Source organism: Doryrhamphus excisus, chromosome 15 (genome assembly GCF_030265055.1).
Source record: "Doryrhamphus excisus isolate RoL2022-K1 chromosome 15, RoL_Dexc_1.0, whole genome shotgun sequence".
In the NCBI taxonomy this organism is placed as follows: domain Eukaryota; kingdom Metazoa; phylum Chordata; class Actinopteri; order Syngnathiformes; family Syngnathidae; genus Doryrhamphus; species Doryrhamphus excisus.
In genome coordinates this window covers 17,460,016-17,476,249 of record NC_080480.1, presented here as the reverse complement: position 1 = coordinate 17,476,249, position 16,234 = coordinate 17,460,016, and the positions used below count along the sequence as shown (strand labels likewise).

Genomic DNA, 16,234 nt, shown 5'->3' with positions numbered 1-16,234 from the left:
ATACTTGCAATAGTAAGGTAGTTTAACCAAACAAGTTGGATTTCAGAGACTTAAAATATTTCCAAAATCCACCAACTTTAACGTAAACCGCTTGAGAAAATTGTGATTACTGAGCTCAAACAGGATAGACAGCCTCAAAACCTATCTGGACTTTTACTTTGAAGGCAACATTTCCAAACTTCCTGTGTCTAATGGGGTTTAACCACAAGCATCTTGACGCTGCTGGGTGCAATACCTTCACTGGAAGAGCCATTGTTGCCTTCCTTGCAACAGCAGGAAGTGTTACATGTGCCGCCCGGGCGCCAATGAATGATAAAAGGTGTCAACAAATGTGAATTAGATGCTAGAGTACATTCCAGCTATACAAGTGTCAACAGCCCGGAGGATCTTGAATTGACCGTTTATCTTTACCACTAAGATTAAACTGACAGCACACCTTTCCATTATCCCATGCTACGAATTCTAATTCCTGTCCATTGGAGCCTGGAGGTCAAATAAGTCAGAAAAGGAAGCCGCATGTCACAAGAATTCTACTCCATTATGTTGAGTATGGAATAAAAACGAGCGTGCACTGTCAACACGTCATGTGAAGAAAGGAGACAAATGTTTATCGGGCAGGCAGAGGCTTGCGAGGAGCCCTTGAAGGCAGCGGGTGACGCAGTGTAATCGTCTAATGGAAGAGCAGCGCTGAGGTTGTGGATGAATCACCCCACCTCTCACCCCACTCTGCCGCCGCGTGACATGCAACAACCTGAAAGCGACCTTTGCACGTGTAAGGTAAATGACGTTTGTGACGGTTAACAGTGATGGGTGTGATTTTGCCACCCACGGTTGGGCTCAAGCTCAATCAAAATGAAACAAGATGAGCGTAAATGCTGAGGACGTGAACCACAAAAGCCACAATCAAGTCTTTTTTCCCCAGTGAGCAAAAAAGAACATGGAAGTTGATGATTTTGATATGTACAACAAATTGCATTTTATCATAACAGGAAGATGTGGGCCAATGATAGACCCCAGGGGGATGCCTCAAAAGGTTTGAGGTCAATCAAACAATAGCAAGCCATCTTTATGCAGGAAGTGTGAAGGTGGCTACTGATGTGTTGGATCTTTTCTGCTTTGATCAAACACGGCATCCTAAGTGGCGATTGATCATTTATCATGGTCCCCATTTCCCCACTGGGGACCAAAAACAGACCCCTGGGGGGCACCTCCATGGAGAAGCACTGAACAGGCAACCATGACAGAGAACAGAAACAAGGATGATGATGATGATGGAAAGAAAGGGCAACAAGGATAGACCCCTGGGGGACGCCTCAAAAAAAGATAGAGTTCAGTCAATGCCCCGAGAATAAAATGACCAAGACAATCAGAGTCCAGTATCAGTTCAGAGTGCGTGGTTGCGATATTGATCCTGATATTGCTTCTTTGCTGAGTGGAAAGCCAACTTCCTGCCGACCACCAGCTCCACCCCCCGTCTGAGAAACTCGTCAAAAGTAGTCAAGACCACCGTCACCACAACAACAACAACCTCCGCCCCCTTTTCATGAAAACATTGAAGAGAGACGGCAATGCAGTCAGTTTGACAGCTTCAGCCATCGGCGAATCTTTGCGGGGTCAAGAGAGGTGAGTCTGTGATGACGTTCAAATGTTTAAAACCGCTTTGATGCCACATTTCATGTTGTATAAGGGATTTTAGGGCATTTTGCTCATCTTTCTTGACATCAGACAAGCTACGTCACGGTTGAATGTTCAGTCATAACACGCCAATCATTTTGGACAAATGGACAGTATATATGGACAAATAGCCACAGTTCTTAATGAATGAATCAAACGGGGGGCCGAACGAGATCCCTACCTAGTTTCTGTTAGTGAAAGGAACAAATATGTCTGAAAACTTGGCTTCTTTTAGTGGACTTGGACAGTATCGGTATCACCAAACTAGAACTGCCGTTGTGGGAAAAGCTAAAAGCTAATCGCATTTATGCCATGAAACAGAAACTGAAAATATTTTAGTCAAACTGACGGTAGCACTCCATTACACCCTTTCGCCCACACCTACCCGAGGCACCCCACGGATGAGTGTTTACTGGAAAGATTTGATACTTTCAGCCGTTTCTCATGAAAGAAAACTCGGCCCCTACTTCTTAGTCCCTTCTTAATAGATGACATTTGAAAGAAATGCCAGGCTGATGAAGATAACTGATGCAGAGGGAGACCACAAAGCCTCACCCACACCCACACAAACGCACACCATGACAGGAAAAACAGGGTTTTCGAGAAGTCTACCCAACCCCAATGACTGACACCCTGAAAAATCTGATGTCATTAAATCTTCTTTTGCAGATTCCAAGACAGCATCAACATGATTCTGTTCATGCTCTTCCTCCCCCTCATGCTCTTCCTCCCCCGGCACACACACCAGTCCTGCACGGTGGGCTCCCCCAAACAGTGTCTCCACGCAGAACTGGCTCCAGGCACCAACCTAGCCGGGGAAGGCTTCGATATCACCGGGATGAAGCGCAAGGGTGCGTTTGTCCTGGACGTGAATGAGTGGAAACGCAAGGACAAAACGTGCACCCTGTGCATCAACCCCTTCCTGGGGAAGGCCCGTCAGAAGCTTCCCCTGTCTGTGGTGGATTGGAGGCCAAAGCGGTTCTGCAGATTAAACGAGGCCAGTACACTTCACAGATCCAGTGAGGCTCTCGTCAATTCCATTACTTCCATAGTGGAAAATAATTGGCGGGCCAGTCTGAGTGTGAATGCTACAAAATACGGTGCACAACTGATGATTGCTGGCACCCAGTCAAAACTGGCTCAGTACTCCATGCAGAAAACCAAGACGGACAAGTTCAGCTTCGTCAGCCAGGGAATGTCCTGCGAGTACTACAGGTAAGAAGGTGATGGTGAGATGTTTTCCCACAGCAAAGCTTTGACGCATCTTTCTTTGATGGGCGTCCCACTGGAACAGCTACAGGGTGTCCGGCAAGCCAAAGCTGCATGCTGAATTTCGAAAAGCACTGAAGGAGCTCCCAAAGACCTACAGCCCTCGATACAAGCAACGTTTTTATAAACTGATTGACAACTTTGGCACACATTACATCACAAAGGTACCACGTCCATCAACCAGAACAACAGTGAAACTACCACAGTCCAACAATCCAGTAACTGAATACTAATATTAAATGTCTAGGTGAAACTGGGAGGATCTGTCCAGTCCATCACCAGCATCAAACAGTGCCAGGCCAGCCTGCAGGGCCTCAGCGCAGAGGAGGTGCAGATGTGCCTGGAGGTGGAGGCGTCTCTCACCTTCAAAGTGACCAAGAAAGCCGGCTACAAACACTGCAAGAACGACACCGACAAGACCGAGAGCAAGGCCAGCTTCTCCAGCCTCTTCAACGACAGGTGTCAATCAACCAAGCCGCTTCATTCCACTCACTTCTTCAGTCTTCTGAATGGGCCTTCTCCAGCTCCCAGCCTTACAACACATCACCCAGTGTCTGGTTGGGTGGTCTGATTGGTCTAAACGAGTAAAATTACTTTGACCGTATCTGCACACATCCCAAATCCAACCTTAACGTTCCTGTCTTTCCCACAGGTTCACAGATATAAAGGGGGGTCACACCAGTGACGTGGACCTTCTCTTCTCTTCAGGCAAAGACCCATCAGCCTACAAGGAATGGCTTGAAACGGTGCCACACTACCCAGACATTATTTCCTATTCCCTGGAGTCCCTGCACGAGTTGCTGCCGCCTAACAGCCCCTCAAGGAGGAACCTGCGAGCGGCCATAAGCCACTACATCCTGGAGAGGAGTCTGATCATGAACTGCAGTGGGCGCTGTCAGGACGGCATCAGGAGCGACTCCAGGGACCCCTGCGTCTGCCAATGCCACAACAACCGTGCAGTAACCCAGGACTGCTGCCCGAGCCGAGCCGGCATGGCCCGGGTCATCATAACCATCCAACGAGCTTCAGATCTATGGGGAGACCACAACACGGCCACCGACGGCTACGTGAAGATGTTTTTCAACAAACAGACGTATCGCTCTCCCGTCATTCTCAACAACAACAACCCCCACTGGGCCACCATCTTTGACTTGGGCACTCAAGATCTATCGGCAGCCCCGAAAGTCAGATTTGAAGTGTGGGATCAGGACAGCGGCTGGGACGACGACCTCCTGGGACAATGTGAGCAAATCCTGAAGGCGGGAGAGACGCAGGACGTGTGCGCCATGCACCACGGCCAGTTCTTCTACAAGTGGGACGTGAGATGTGCTCCCAGCCTGGGCGGTGAGACATGCACGGACTACAAGTCTTCGCCAATGAGCCAGAGCCTGAAGAGCATGTATGTGTCCCGCCACGCTCACCCTGTCCCCCAAGACATCCTGTTAGAGATGGGTGTGCTTGAACCGCTGACATAATCACGTGTAATGCTCCCGGTAGTTAAAGCAGGACAGTGAGCGCTTTTACCATCATTACTGCGTGCAAGCTAGCTCATGTGACTTCAATACTTTTTATGCATTTATGTGGTGTTTACTGTAAAACAATAAAAAAATGAGCGCAAAGTGTTTGGTGGATTATTTTTGGGCCTCCCGTCAAGCAGCATTGGCGCTCATAAAACAGGAAGTGGTGACATTTCCTGTGAAGAAATGTGGCGTCAAGTGTGACAGTTGACACGGGCGAGGTGTGAAGGTAAACTCGGTTTGACACGCATCTACTTTGCATGATTTGGGCTTCCATGCGGGATCAAATAAATACATTATCAGGTCATGTATTTTCCACATTTATTTTCAAATACATCGGTCACGTTTTTTGTCGCCGTCACCAGCCGCAAGTAGAAATGCTTAACAAAAGCCAGTTACGCATAAAGATTACAAAAATAAAAAAACACAAAAGATTTGAATGATGGTGGTCATTTCCATCAGCCTGACAAAGACAAACAGAAAGCAGAATTAAACTAGTGACGACATTGCAGTTGTCGTTTTCATAGCATACAGTTACATGCGATTATCGGATTGGAGGAAACAGTGCCCCCTTTGGAAGCGTGGATGCAAGAGCGGTACAAACAGCGTTTTAGAACATGGAGGCCCGTTTCCGTCACCGAGAGAAAACAGAAAGTCATTACAAGATAAAAGTGGAAATTATGAGACAAGTCATAATTATCAGGTAAAAAGAAATGCCATACAAACTGTACATGTGTGGCTTTTTCACGAAACCCTTCAACACTCAGCCCCATGTGCAGTTTGTATCTCATAATTTTGAATTTTTGTGTCACAATTTGGAGTCATAATTCTGACTCTCACAACCAACCTTTCATCGCATAATTATGACTTAGCATTGTCTTTCACTGGCGGGAACGGGATTCCATAACTCCGGACCCCCCCCTTCTCACCTTTGTATCCACTTGCGAGCGGTCCGGTTCCTGCACCATACTTGCCGGCTTGCTCTCCTGTGAAAGGTTTGATCCGCTTCCGGTTAGAAATGTAGGAAAAACATTTGGCAACAGCTCAACATTTGGATATTTTAGCTGCAATGCTGACACTAAAATTAAAATTAATCAATAAGTGTTCATTTACAGGAAACATTTAGCATAGCTGGTTTTGTCAAAATGCTTACTGTATTAGGGGATAGTTTGAGATTGGCCTTTTGGTTTGGTGTTGTACAAAGATGTCTTTGACTACAACATTTACTTTCTGCTGTCATTACTGATGTAGTTTTAGAAAGCACTTCTCACGGGGCCAAAATGGCTGCCCAAGACATAAGAGGAAGACTATGATGGAGGAAGTCTTTCTCGCTTACCCAACGCATCTCGACTTGCACCAAGCTGTGGGACGTAGCCTTGGCATGCACACACAAAAAGCACACATCAGTAACGAACCGCAAATAAACCACAAAAACATGACAGCAACCCTGCTTTCTGGTTGGCTGTCCGGTTGGTGGTCCATGGCTTACTGACATTAGCAGCTTTTACCTCCTTGCCTGAATTCAAACAGGAGAACGGCAGGACTCACCTGCTTGTGGAGCTCCATACGTTGCGCCTGAAAACACAAAAACGTCCATTTTTTAAACGGAAAACTAAATACCAATTAGACGCCGCATGGAGCCAAGCCTGCCTTACCCACAGGGTTGCAATCTATTTGTGGCAATGTGCTATTTGCAAAATTGGCCATGACGTACACTGTGTATGGTATATCCATAACAACATTGGACATCTCACCGTGCTTGCTGGCGCTCTTGCTGCCGTCACCGCTGAGGCCAAGAGACTGAGCAGGGTATGGATAGCCTCCATCTCCTGAGAAGCAGAAATGTTGAAGGTCATGGTAGGGCAGTCATAGACGTTGTCCTCAAATTCAACTCTGAAGTCACCTTCAAGCCGGGCAGGAGCCACAGGAGCGCTAGCGTACGGGCCCTGAGCTCCTGCTCCTCCTGCAGGATGAAAAGAATGCATCATAATTCTCACAGGTTACAAAAAAAAAAAAAAAAAAAAACAGGTTCGACAGTCTCACCATATTTGCCAGCAGCCGGGTCCACTCCAGCACCAAGTCCTCCTGGAAAGAAGATAAGAACTTTTACTCCATGAGATTGTGAGTTTTGGCTATCCATGAATGGACTGCTGTGTTTCTTGCCATCTTACCGTATGGTCCCTGAGGCTGTCCACCGTAGCCTCCTGTACCCAAGGCTGAAACATTTAAATCACATTTGAACTACTACAGACCTACTATTGTTTGGAAAATTACCCCCCACAGAATACAGTTGTCAATTAAAATGTAGAGAAAAAAAAAAAGCATCCGCAGGAGCAGCAGCCGAACCTAAGAGCAACTAAACGTGCTGAGCAGCGCCCTCCAGTGGATAAAATCGCATATAGCAACATCAAGATGGTTGACTTTATGACAAGTGTTTTAAAAATGTATGTATTCTAAAGATGACATTAGATGTATTAGAACAATATGAAGCAGTATTTGGGCCAGACAGAAAAAAATAAATGGCCAAAATCCTTGAAAACTGTCAGCAACACGTGAAAATGGCTGTGCTACGTATAACATTTTTTATGAAAAACACAATTTTTAAAACTACTGTACTTTTTTCCCCCACTGTACTGTATCCAAGGTCAATATTCCTTATTAGCATTTTAGCACACAAAGTACTTACCAGCTCCATAAGGGTTCCTGTAACCATTCCCATAACCTATCAAGCAAGAATGCAAATGGATACAATGCTTTTAATGGCGGTCCCATTCATAGACCCAAATGGCAACTCGATGTTCATACTTACCGTAGCCGTTGCCTGAAAGAGCACCCAGGTATCCTGCTGCACTGCTGCCATAACCTGCGACGACATGCCATGAATACGCTGCATTGGCAGACATGAGTACGTAGTGTATGTACGGACCTGTTGACACGCCTGCAGGACCTTTGGTGTATCCTCCCTGACCGACAGCAGCTGGAGCTGACATGTTGGACAGGAAATGAGGTCATTAAGGTCGGGTCAGTAGTGTACTGTGTTCTGTAGAGTTACTGCTACACTCAGGCAGTCCGATCATATGATTGAGTGAGCTCAAGAACAAAATGTAAGCAAAAAGAAAAGATAAGCCTTAAATCCATGCAAAATGAACTGTGGTGGACCCCCACAAATACGTGAACGTATAGAAACCCTGCGTGCACAAGATGCTGTGCAGACTTACCTCCATGTTTCTCGCCTGCTCCCAGGTACGCTCCCTGGCCTAAAGCTGTAGCCGGTGCATGGAGTGGTGTAAATGTACATTTATGACAAGCGGGTGTTATCTTTAAATGTTAGTGCACAGCATTACCTGGTCCGTAAGCCCCCGGGACAAGGCCTGATCCAAGATAGTTTCCTGGATTAGCAATAAAACCTGAGGAAGGAGAGAATGTACAACCAGGTGAATGGAGGCACACCAACAGGGACGCCCTGTGGAGCAATCAGGAATAAGTGTGGGAACAAAAAGGCAGCTTTGACTTGGACTAGTGGCAATAGAAATAGAAGGACTGGGAGTGTAAGAAAGGCTACTTTAATATCCATCAGATGATCTGACGGGCTTTTACCTTCCCGCCCTCCAGCCCGGGCGACACCTAAACCTGCCTCTTGGGTCAAGGGTACATTTCTTGGCACTTCCTGTATTTGAGGATTTGATGGTCGCGTGCCCAAAGTGCCACTGAGTTTGTCTTCATTGGCGTTTTTAGCTGGGATCCCAAGGACGTCTGGCCTCCTCTGTTCCGGGGCTAAAGCAATGCTAGGACGTTGTAAGCGAGCTAATTGATAGTTTCGAGTGTCCGAGGATGGTAAAAGACCAAAGGTTTCAGATCTTGGAGCTTGAGGAGCACGAGTTCCGTGGTTTCCCAAAATCAAGGGGTATCCACAGTTCTTGCTTTTCTGCCGTTGTCTACCAGATGAGGCGTTTCCTCTGGCGCTCTGTGCAGGAGAAGCAGGAGAAGCAGGAGCAGCCATCGCTATGAGCTTGTCCTCATATACAGATTCTGGTTTTCGAGCTCCTGTGGTGGTCCGCATGGCTCCATGATTTGCACTCATTTTTCTTTGCAAACCCGAAGGATCAACAGCTCCCCCTGCTGGCGCTGATGACACAGCCGGACCAAGACCTTGAGCCCCAATGGCCGGCCCGAGACTTGATGCCTTCAGTTTCGGGTCAAGGCGTTTAGCTTCTCTTCCAGTCGGCAGCACCGCGGGTGCAAAGCTATCGTCTGTGATTAATTCAGAAGCTGCGGGGCCAAGAGCACTTCCTCTCTCCTTGTTGGACCTTTCAACTCCAAGAGTTCCTTCCGGGCCTCCGAGCAAGGCATCGAGGGCTCCACTTTTTGCTCTGACATCCTGAGCAGCCTTCTTCAATCCTCCCACATCTGCCGCAGACACACCTGACGGGGACACATCATCATGCAAAACGTGTTGACCCCACGACGTCAAATAATGCACACCGACTGGCATCCGTGGGAAGAGGGACGGACTTTGGGTCAGATTAATACCAACGTGACCTCTGATGCAAAATAAAGTCAAAGGGGGAATTTACGCCATTTGTTTAATAACAGAAAGTAACGTTTCTCTTTTACTGTAAGTGTATGAGTACAGTATTCATGCATACATATTTTGAGGTTGCAGGGTAACGGCTTGATTACCTGGTTTGACTGGAGGGTAGCCAATGCCAGCCAAAGGTCCGTATCCTAACAAGAAAACAAAGTCATGAATTTAAAATCCCAAAACAAACCTCATACAAACCCAGTTGTAGGCCGCGCGTTACCTGCCTTCAAACTTGTTTTGAAAAAAATAAAAATTACCTGGAAGGGGCCCAACGCCATAAGCTGTAACGATACAAAAAAAACATTTATGCTGAAAAGGTTTAATTCTCTAAAATGAGGAGAATGGCACTCAGCAGAGAGCAGACCTCTACCATGGCTCGTCCTACCACGTTTGCCTCCGTGGCCCATCCCCAGTCCGTTTGCAGGTCCGAGCCCCAGTGGCAATCCCGTGCCAAGACCAGCCCCTGATGAATGCAACATTAGAAACACTCCAGTGGGCTCCAACAGGCCAACTATAACTGTAGCAATACCGTAGACTCCATGGTTTCCATAGCCAGCAGGCAGCCGTGCTGGCACACCTCCCAGGCCGAGAGGTCGGTAACCTCCTATGCAAACCATTTAAGATTGTTACCGTTTGAGAAATATCACAAAAAAAATAGGGAAAATTAGGTTGGCAAAAAGTTATTATTAGGAGAATAATGTAATATGTACAGTATTATGAGGAAAAATCTCATTTTAGTAACAAAGATGAAATATTATATGGGAATACAGTCATATTACAAGTAGTCAATTCATGAAAAAAGATTAAATATTTAGAAAACTTATTAAAAAAAACAGAAACCAATGAGCAAAGATCATGCTAATACTTTATTTTCCAGCTATATCGATGTAGCATATAGTATCTACATGTGGTGCTTTACAAAATACCAACATGGGCTGTGCATCCTCTACGTTTCGTCTCTGGAAAATGTTTGGACACCCCCCCATGACAACTTACCTCCTCCAAGAGGACTGGTAACTGGGTAATGCCCGACTAAGAGGAGATAAGCATAAACATGTCAGCAGAAGATGTTATTTTCTGAAAAATAATCGTTTACAATACTCAAACATGACATGAATTCGTCAATACAAAATGAGAACAAAAAAAAATGAAACGTACTTCCAGCCTTCAAGGGCTTGTTGGCATATCTGTTGCCCAGAGCTCCTAGGGGGGAAAAAAACAGTCAGAAAAATGTCAACCTGTTTCATTGGCCACAACTTTTGTGCACCGACCTCCTCCTTTGGCTCCAATGCCAACACCTGCAGTGCACATTGAAGCGTTTTTATTACCAACATATACAACCAATAATAAAATGTCAGTCACCACGTCTACCTCTGGCTGGCAGGATCCTCCCCCATGACATGCTCTGTGGTTTAATCCCTGAAACACAACATACCCCAGACTGAATGGTCACATGCTGTAGAAAGGGGCGACTTTGTGGAGCCTCTTGCTTCTTCTCACATTTGACCGTCAAATTTTATCTGGCCTATGCCGCCATCCTTTGATTGAAGAACATTAAATAATTCACGTGGAGCGGTATGTCACACGTGGGTGAGAGTCGGGCCGCTGAAAGCGCCGATTCATAAAACCCTTTGGAAGAAAAATCCCATTGCTGTTTCGCTGGAAAAAAATGGCTTTTCAAGAACATTTTTAAACTTAAGTTCATTCAGCATTAACAGTCCTGTAAAAATGCAATGGTTAAGGCAGGAACCTTTCATCTAAAAGTAGTCTTTGTGAACGTCACCGATGCACGTTTACTTACCCAGGAAAGACTGAGGTTTCAAAATGTCCTTTACTGTACATGGCCCAGGCTGACAGTTAAAAACCAACCCAGCATACACTCAGACAATGGCAAAATATCAACATGAAAAAGCTAAAGCAGCTCCTTAAAAGGTTAGACCCAGAAGCATAAAGCATGAAGGCAGGCTTCTCTACCGGGAACCATATTTTCCTACGGTCATCAGGCACTTATGTTTTAAAAATCCTTTCCAAGTGTTCCTTACCGCCCTGCAGCGTTTGCTGAATGAGGCAGAAGAGCAGCACGACTTGAAGAAGAGCTGGATACAACATGACGGCGGAGAGACCAGATGAAATGATGGATGCATATCACGACTTTTATAGGCCGCTGTGTGGCACCGCTGGCTCCCTCCCACTGACCGATCCTGCCCTCTGCGTTGGTCCTGGTGGGTCACACCGAGGCCCGTTTTGGTCCGATGCCATCTCTACAGGAAGTCTCATTCCGAAATCATAATCAGCTTTTCCCACTTAGGTTTAACCTGCACACAGGTAAGAATATGCAGAAAAACACAAATATTACAATACAGTCAATTCAAAATAAGAAAACGTGTATTTATTATATATAAAATTGGCATTTTCAGTTTTTCTGAATGATTGCGTAACAGGGCATTTTTACAAACGTTCCAGACTTAGGGATATCCGGGGAATATGTTGATATTTCAGTAGAAAAAGCTCAACTGTTGGATTTGTGTCGCTATGGATGACATCTGCTGCCAAGGTCCTACAAAAAGTACAAATGCTTCTCGCCAACACCAAATAGTGCCTTGCCAAGTTGTGTGTAGTTTGGGTGTAATCCCGCTCACAAAAAAAGGGGCGATTAAAACCACAAAGATAAAGATTTTACAAATTGCCAGTGATAAAACTGAGTATTTTGTGAAAAGCCCTGATTTGATAATTTCTAAAATATTTTCCACACTCAGTGCAGGGTCTGGGAGACAGGCCTGACCTTTCTGTTTATGCAGAATGCCTGAATAAAATAGTTCTGTCAGTTAATAGTGGAAAGAAAAAAAAAGGGCCCACGTTAGCACATTATTCAGTTTAAAGAGAGTGAGTTACCATAGCAACAAAGGATGTTGTGATCATGTGTTGAGACTACAGACACGAAGCATAGGCCCGTGATGGCATGAATCCTATACGGAAAGGTCTGCTGGTTCTTCATGTAACGTTTACATGCGAGCACGGCAGCGCCCGATGCAAACAATGTAGGCCGTGTCTGCTTTGAAAGAGCCCGTCTAGCTCCTTTGGACACTTGAAGAAAAAGCCAAGCGGGACCACCGCATCGTCTCCCTCGGAGGTAGCGAGAGCAAGACCAAAACATCACCCCCGTCTGACTCACCAGTAGACTCCTCACCTCTAAACATTTGTCTGGTCTGCACGTTTGCCTGGCAGTAAAAGCCACGGTCTCATCCGTGAGGGTCTGGCCGTGTTCTTGGCCATGCCAACGCTTCCAGACAGAGTCACGGCTGTCAAGACGTACGCTGGGACAAAGGTGGACTGTATCGGCTCATTCAGCCAGAGAGACGTTTCAGGAGACGCATCTGGATGGTAGTTTCATGGTGGTCTGTCCTATTAGAAACACTGCACGCCCCCAAATGACGACTCCACGCGCCCGTCCTGATGTGCACTTAAAGGCTGGAAGAGAAGAAAACCCGTTAGGCCAAAAGTCAAGTACACAAGATCTTGTTAGCTGAGCATCAGATGAAAATAACATTCAGGTGTTTGAGCCAACCATTCAATAAAAATGAACAGTAACACTGCTGAGTTAAAAGACCCCGTTTGTGTCCGTCAAGTGGTTTACTGGCAGTTTTATGGTCACCAGTCAGCGTGGACCACCTGCTGGGGGGGGGGTACAATATTAGTGTTGGGCTTTATGTAGCCTGTCCGAGCTCAAAGCAGAGGCTAACATATGCATTCATGAATCAGTGTGAGCCTTATAGTTTAAAAGGGAACTAACAACAAATTTGGCCCTTGAACACCTGCAGCATATGGAAATGTGGGCCACGGTGGCGTGGAAGTTCTTCCCACAATAACAAGGCCGGAGACGTTCAGACTGTTTGCATGACCGGCTGACATCACCAATGGCTGAGTCAGTCCGTTTGAAAGTGGCCAGATGGAGACAACTAAAGAATCACCAAATTTGCACAAAACCAAGATTAAACACTGAAATGAAGACATCATCATCTGTCTTTATACTCGGTTGGAAACGCACATCAAGATAGTAGGCAGCTTCAACTATAATATTGGTGGTTCCCAGGTTAGGGTGTTCCATTTCTTGGCTGCATCCATCTTATCCGGGGTCGGGTCATGGGGGCAGCAGCCCAGACTTCCTTCTCCCCGGCGATTTCATACAGTTCCTCCCAACATGTCCTGGTTGTCCTCAAGGCCTCCTGCTGGTCCGACACGGCAAGAACACCTCCCAACCACAAACACCACGGAAGTATGCAGTATGCAAAACATTGATAAGATACAGCATGTAAAATTTGAAGTGTTTTATCACGGCATGTGCACATGCAGAGACATATTCCTCACCCACAGATCTGACTTTGGGGTGAGTCGTGAGTTTCAACATTATTCATGACAGACCTCTGTCCTGGAAGCAGAGACACGCCTACTCTCGCTCTTCCATGCCCGCCTGTGTGCTCGGCCCAAATATAAACTCAAGTTTCTTGGCACGGGTACAGGTTGGGAGGGGAGGAGCCTGCCATGCCCGGTTCACCTCAGGACAGACTGAAGGACAAACAAGCAGGAAGGAAAGTTAAGAGAGCCGCAAAGTTGCTGGGAGGGAAAATTAAGCCCATTAAATCTCGTCTGCCTGAAGCACAGTAAGTTGACTTTGTGTTTTTCATTAGTTGACGCAGTGACATGTGTAGGCGCTGCTTCAGACCTCTCCTTTGCCATGTACAGGACAATTTTAGGCTTAGATATTGTCCCCCAAGACGTTGACTTGTCTTGAACGATACACCTGCATGGAGTAAAAAAAAGAATCTGCAGAATCTGTTTCTGCTGGTGTGCATGCATCCATCATATCTCACTCTGCAATCTCCGGTCTTGGTGTCCACAGATGTCTTTGTCTCCGGCCACCTCGGTCGCCCGACGCATGCTAGCTGCTGCGTCACATTCGAGCCACGAAGGAGGAGGTCAGGATGACTTCACATTCTCACACACAGACCTCAAAAGTTGAACAAATTCATTGAGCCTCTGTTGTTTAAGCATCAAGGGATGAACTCTCCTGATATACATCCAAGTACCTCAAAATCTCCATGAGAGTAGCAGGTTCACACTTACACTAAAAAAACCACACAAATCACTTTTACATTAAACAATTTATGACCCACAACCGAGTGTAGTGTCAAAGTAGCAAAATAAAGGAAGATACTAAAAAAGGGTCAACATTTTACAGCCTGGGAAAATGGCAAAAGAGTACCTGTAGCAAGCGTGTCATGAAGGAGAGTGATGCACGCAAAATCCTGGCAAGGATTCACAACAATCTGGCCAAAAACTAGCAGGGCCGCTTGGCTTCAGGAGGCCGAATTGCAGATGAGATGCAGGTGTGCTGACCAGATGAGCAGAAGAGAGGAGTCCACTGCAGGGCTGCAAAAAAAGACAGCGGAGAACAGCAGACCAAACAGTGCAAATCATGCTGACTGCTTATTATTTTTACATTTCAGTATGAAGGATTGTTAGCTTACACTTGAAATCCAAACATATTGCAGATGGACCACGGTCTACTAGTGTATTTTTGTACCTTAATGTTTATGAGGTGAAGAGTCTGCTTTGTACACACATACATAAACCTGCCAATAGCGGGCCTACGTTAACCAATTTGGCGTCGACTGAACCCTGCAGGACACAAATGGACTCTTATTGTGGCTTCTCACGGATAGATATCCTGTAGCTGAACATGAACTTTAAAGCATGAGAGCTGGCAGCCAGCCCAAATTCTTTTTCTTCACATTTGATGGTAATCTGATATGGAATCCATAGTGGGACAACTGGCAATGTGCCTAAAAAACATTTAATCTGCTGACTCCACAGCGAGGACCTGGAAGATTCTGACCTTCATCTTGGCCATACCCGGCGTCGGCGTGTGCATGGCAAACGCCTACATGAAGATGCAGGAGCACTCGCATGATCAGCCAGAATTTGTGCCCTACCCTCACCTCCGCATCCGCACCAAGGTGAGCAGCATCCCATGAAAAAGCCGCCCGCTACTTGACACTACCTCAAGACTATTTACAGCAAACATAGTTCCAGAAGTAGGCAGAGATTTACTGGCTAATTCAGACATCGCTCCCCACTGTCTGCTAACAGAAATTCCCCTGGGGCGATGGCAACCACTCGCTGTTCCACAACCCCCACACCAACGCTCTGCCAGAAGGCTACGAGAGCTCCCACCACTGAGTGCCAGACCGAGGAGCCGTGATTCTTCCACACAGAGATGCCTTGCACTGGAATTAAAAAAAACAGTTTTGACCTTGTTTGAGCTGTATTGTATTCTATTAGTGTGTATAGTGATGATAATCCAATGAAAAGTGGATGTTGGCTGAAAGAAAAATGCTACTAGTTGCTTTATCATATTATAAAACATCACGGCTAAGTGTTTTAACAAACACATAAGAAATTACCTTTTCATTCCGCCTCTTGAAAAGGCCACTAGCTTTATTCAGGTCTTCGTCAGGTCTGGCTGGTCTGGTAGTAGTAGCTGGTGTAATGGCGGTCACCTGTACAACCTGGCCCTGCATCACCGGGTCCACCAAGCCCCACTAAATGAGTTGAATTCTGTTCATAACACCAAAACACTTCTTAATCTTGTTATTTTCACATGTAAAACAATATAGAAACGCATATTTCCGCTCATATTTGAGCGGTATGGCTGCCATTACGGGTCCTCAGCCAAGATGGCGGCGGTTCAGAAAACCGCCTGTATAGCAACTTCATTTCACTCCTATTGTATGACTGCTTACAGGCGCGATTTTGACGTGCCCACTTCTATTATTCACATTTCCAACGACTGAACGTACGCTAAGTGAGCCTAAAAAGTACCTTTTGAGGGTGAATGGCTTACCTTCGCCGAGGCCACAAACATTCTTCCAGCAGGGGGACGATGACAAACTTTGGGCGGGCTCTTGAACCTTTTAAGCATATCTTGCAACGATTCACACAAACACACCTCAGCACGACCATTTCTATGGGTAAATTGTTAAATATTATTGGAATTATTCCGCCATTGTTCCCAAGAAAGGTAGTGAAGTGGACAAGCAACGAATCAATGCTAACAACCGGAGGTCAGAAAACCTGATTGGTGGGCGGGGCAATTGACTTGAGTGGCAGGTGCATGAAAGAAACGAAACAGCTT

General features: G+C 46.1%; 3 protein-coding genes across 27 annotated transcripts; 2 read left to right on the top strand and 1 right to left on the bottom strand.

Moving 5' to 3' along the window:
- The first annotated feature begins 1,519 nt into the window (after window positions 1–1,519).
- Window positions 1,520–4,546, top strand: LOC131102856 (perforin-1-like). Its single transcript, XM_058048481.1, has 5 exons — window positions 1,520–1,623; window positions 2,344–2,889; window positions 2,969–3,107; window positions 3,191–3,402; window positions 3,596–4,546. Exons 1-5 carry the CDS (start codon window positions 1,544–1,546, stop codon window positions 4,416–4,418), a joined length of 1,800 nt encoding a protein of 599 aa, XP_057904464.1. The 5' UTR covers window positions 1,520–1,543; the 3' UTR covers window positions 4,419–4,546.
- On the bottom strand, window positions 3,332–16,193 carry LOC131102852 (spidroin-2). Of its 25 annotated transcripts, XM_058048451.1 has the most exons (29): window positions 15,944–16,193; window positions 15,504–15,657; window positions 14,303–15,326; window positions 14,127–14,164; window positions 13,911–14,047; window positions 12,230–13,840; window positions 11,085–11,357; window positions 10,414–10,461; window positions 10,314–10,340; window positions 10,201–10,245; window positions 10,039–10,074; window positions 9,572–9,646; window positions 9,407–9,505; window positions 9,300–9,323; window positions 9,141–9,185; window positions 8,058–8,882; window positions 7,805–7,867; window positions 7,679–7,723; window positions 7,387–7,443; window positions 7,270–7,323; window positions 7,147–7,182; window positions 6,632–6,676; window positions 6,504–6,545; window positions 6,364–6,423; window positions 6,215–6,289; window positions 6,009–6,035; window positions 5,797–5,835; window positions 5,390–5,446; window positions 3,337–4,923 (listed from the first exon to the last, which is right to left on the bottom strand). In XM_058048451.1, exons 7-29 carry the CDS (start codon window positions 11,149–11,151, stop codon window positions 4,919–4,921), a joined length of 1,896 nt encoding a protein of 631 aa, XP_057904434.1. In that variant the 5' UTR covers window positions 11,152–11,357; window positions 12,230–13,840; window positions 13,911–14,047; window positions 14,127–14,164; window positions 14,303–15,326; window positions 15,504–15,657; window positions 15,944–16,193; the 3' UTR covers window positions 3,337–4,918. The 25 variants fall into 25 exon arrangements, with proteins under 25 accessions (XP_057904459.1, XP_057904453.1, XP_057904454.1 ...); XM_058048471.1 differs by having other exon boundaries at window positions 3,335–4,923; window positions 11,085–11,138; window positions 11,239–11,357; window positions 13,911–15,326; XM_058048452.1 differs by having other exon boundaries at window positions 12,230–12,998; window positions 13,088–13,840; window positions 13,911–15,326.
- On the top strand, window positions 13,560–15,356 carry LOC131102935 (cytochrome c oxidase subunit 6A, mitochondrial). Its single transcript, XM_058048633.1, has 4 exons — window positions 13,560–13,700; window positions 13,940–14,015; window positions 14,914–15,056; window positions 15,190–15,356. Exons 2-4 carry the CDS (start codon window positions 13,940–13,942, stop codon window positions 15,277–15,279), a joined length of 309 nt encoding a protein of 102 aa, XP_057904616.1. The 5' UTR covers window positions 13,560–13,700; the 3' UTR covers window positions 15,280–15,356.
- Window positions 16,194–16,234: the final 41 nt, after the last annotated feature.

Bases quoted from the DNA above. Each gene is read 5' to 3' on its own strand.
- LOC131102856 (XM_058048481.1), top strand. From the start codon at position 1,544: ATGAAAACATTGAAGAGAGACGGCAATGCAGTCAGTTTGACAGCTTCA. The intron at 3,108-3,190 runs GTACCACGTCCA...TTAAATGTCTAG, and splicing joins GCACACATTACATCACAAAG to GTGAAACTGGGAGGATCTGT. The intron at 3,403-3,595 runs GTGTCAATCAAC...TCTTTCCCACAG, and splicing joins TCCAGCCTCTTCAACGACAG to GTTCACAGATATAAAGGGGG.
- LOC131102852 (XM_058048450.1), bottom strand. From the start codon at position 11,151: ATGTTGTATCCAGCTCTTCTTCAAGTCGTGCTGCTCTTCTGCCTCATT. The intron at 9,647-10,038 runs GTAAGTTGTCAT...TGGTTTGCATAG, and splicing joins TACCAGTCCTCTTGGAGGAG to GAGGTTACCGACCTCTCGGC. The intron at 7,724-7,804 runs GTAATGCTGTGC...CACCGGCTACAG, and splicing joins CCCGGGGGCTTACGGACCAG to CTTTAGGCCAGGGAGCGTAC.
- LOC131102935 (XM_058048633.1), top strand. From the start codon at position 13,940: ATGTCTTTGTCTCCGGCCACCTCGGTCGCCCGACGCATGCTAGCTGCT. The intron at 14,016-14,913 runs GTCAGGATGACT...CTGACTCCACAG, and splicing joins TTCGAGCCACGAAGGAGGAG to CGAGGACCTGGAAGATTCTG. The intron at 15,057-15,189 runs GTGAGCAGCATC...GTCTGCTAACAG, and splicing joins ACCTCCGCATCCGCACCAAG to AAATTCCCCTGGGGCGATGG.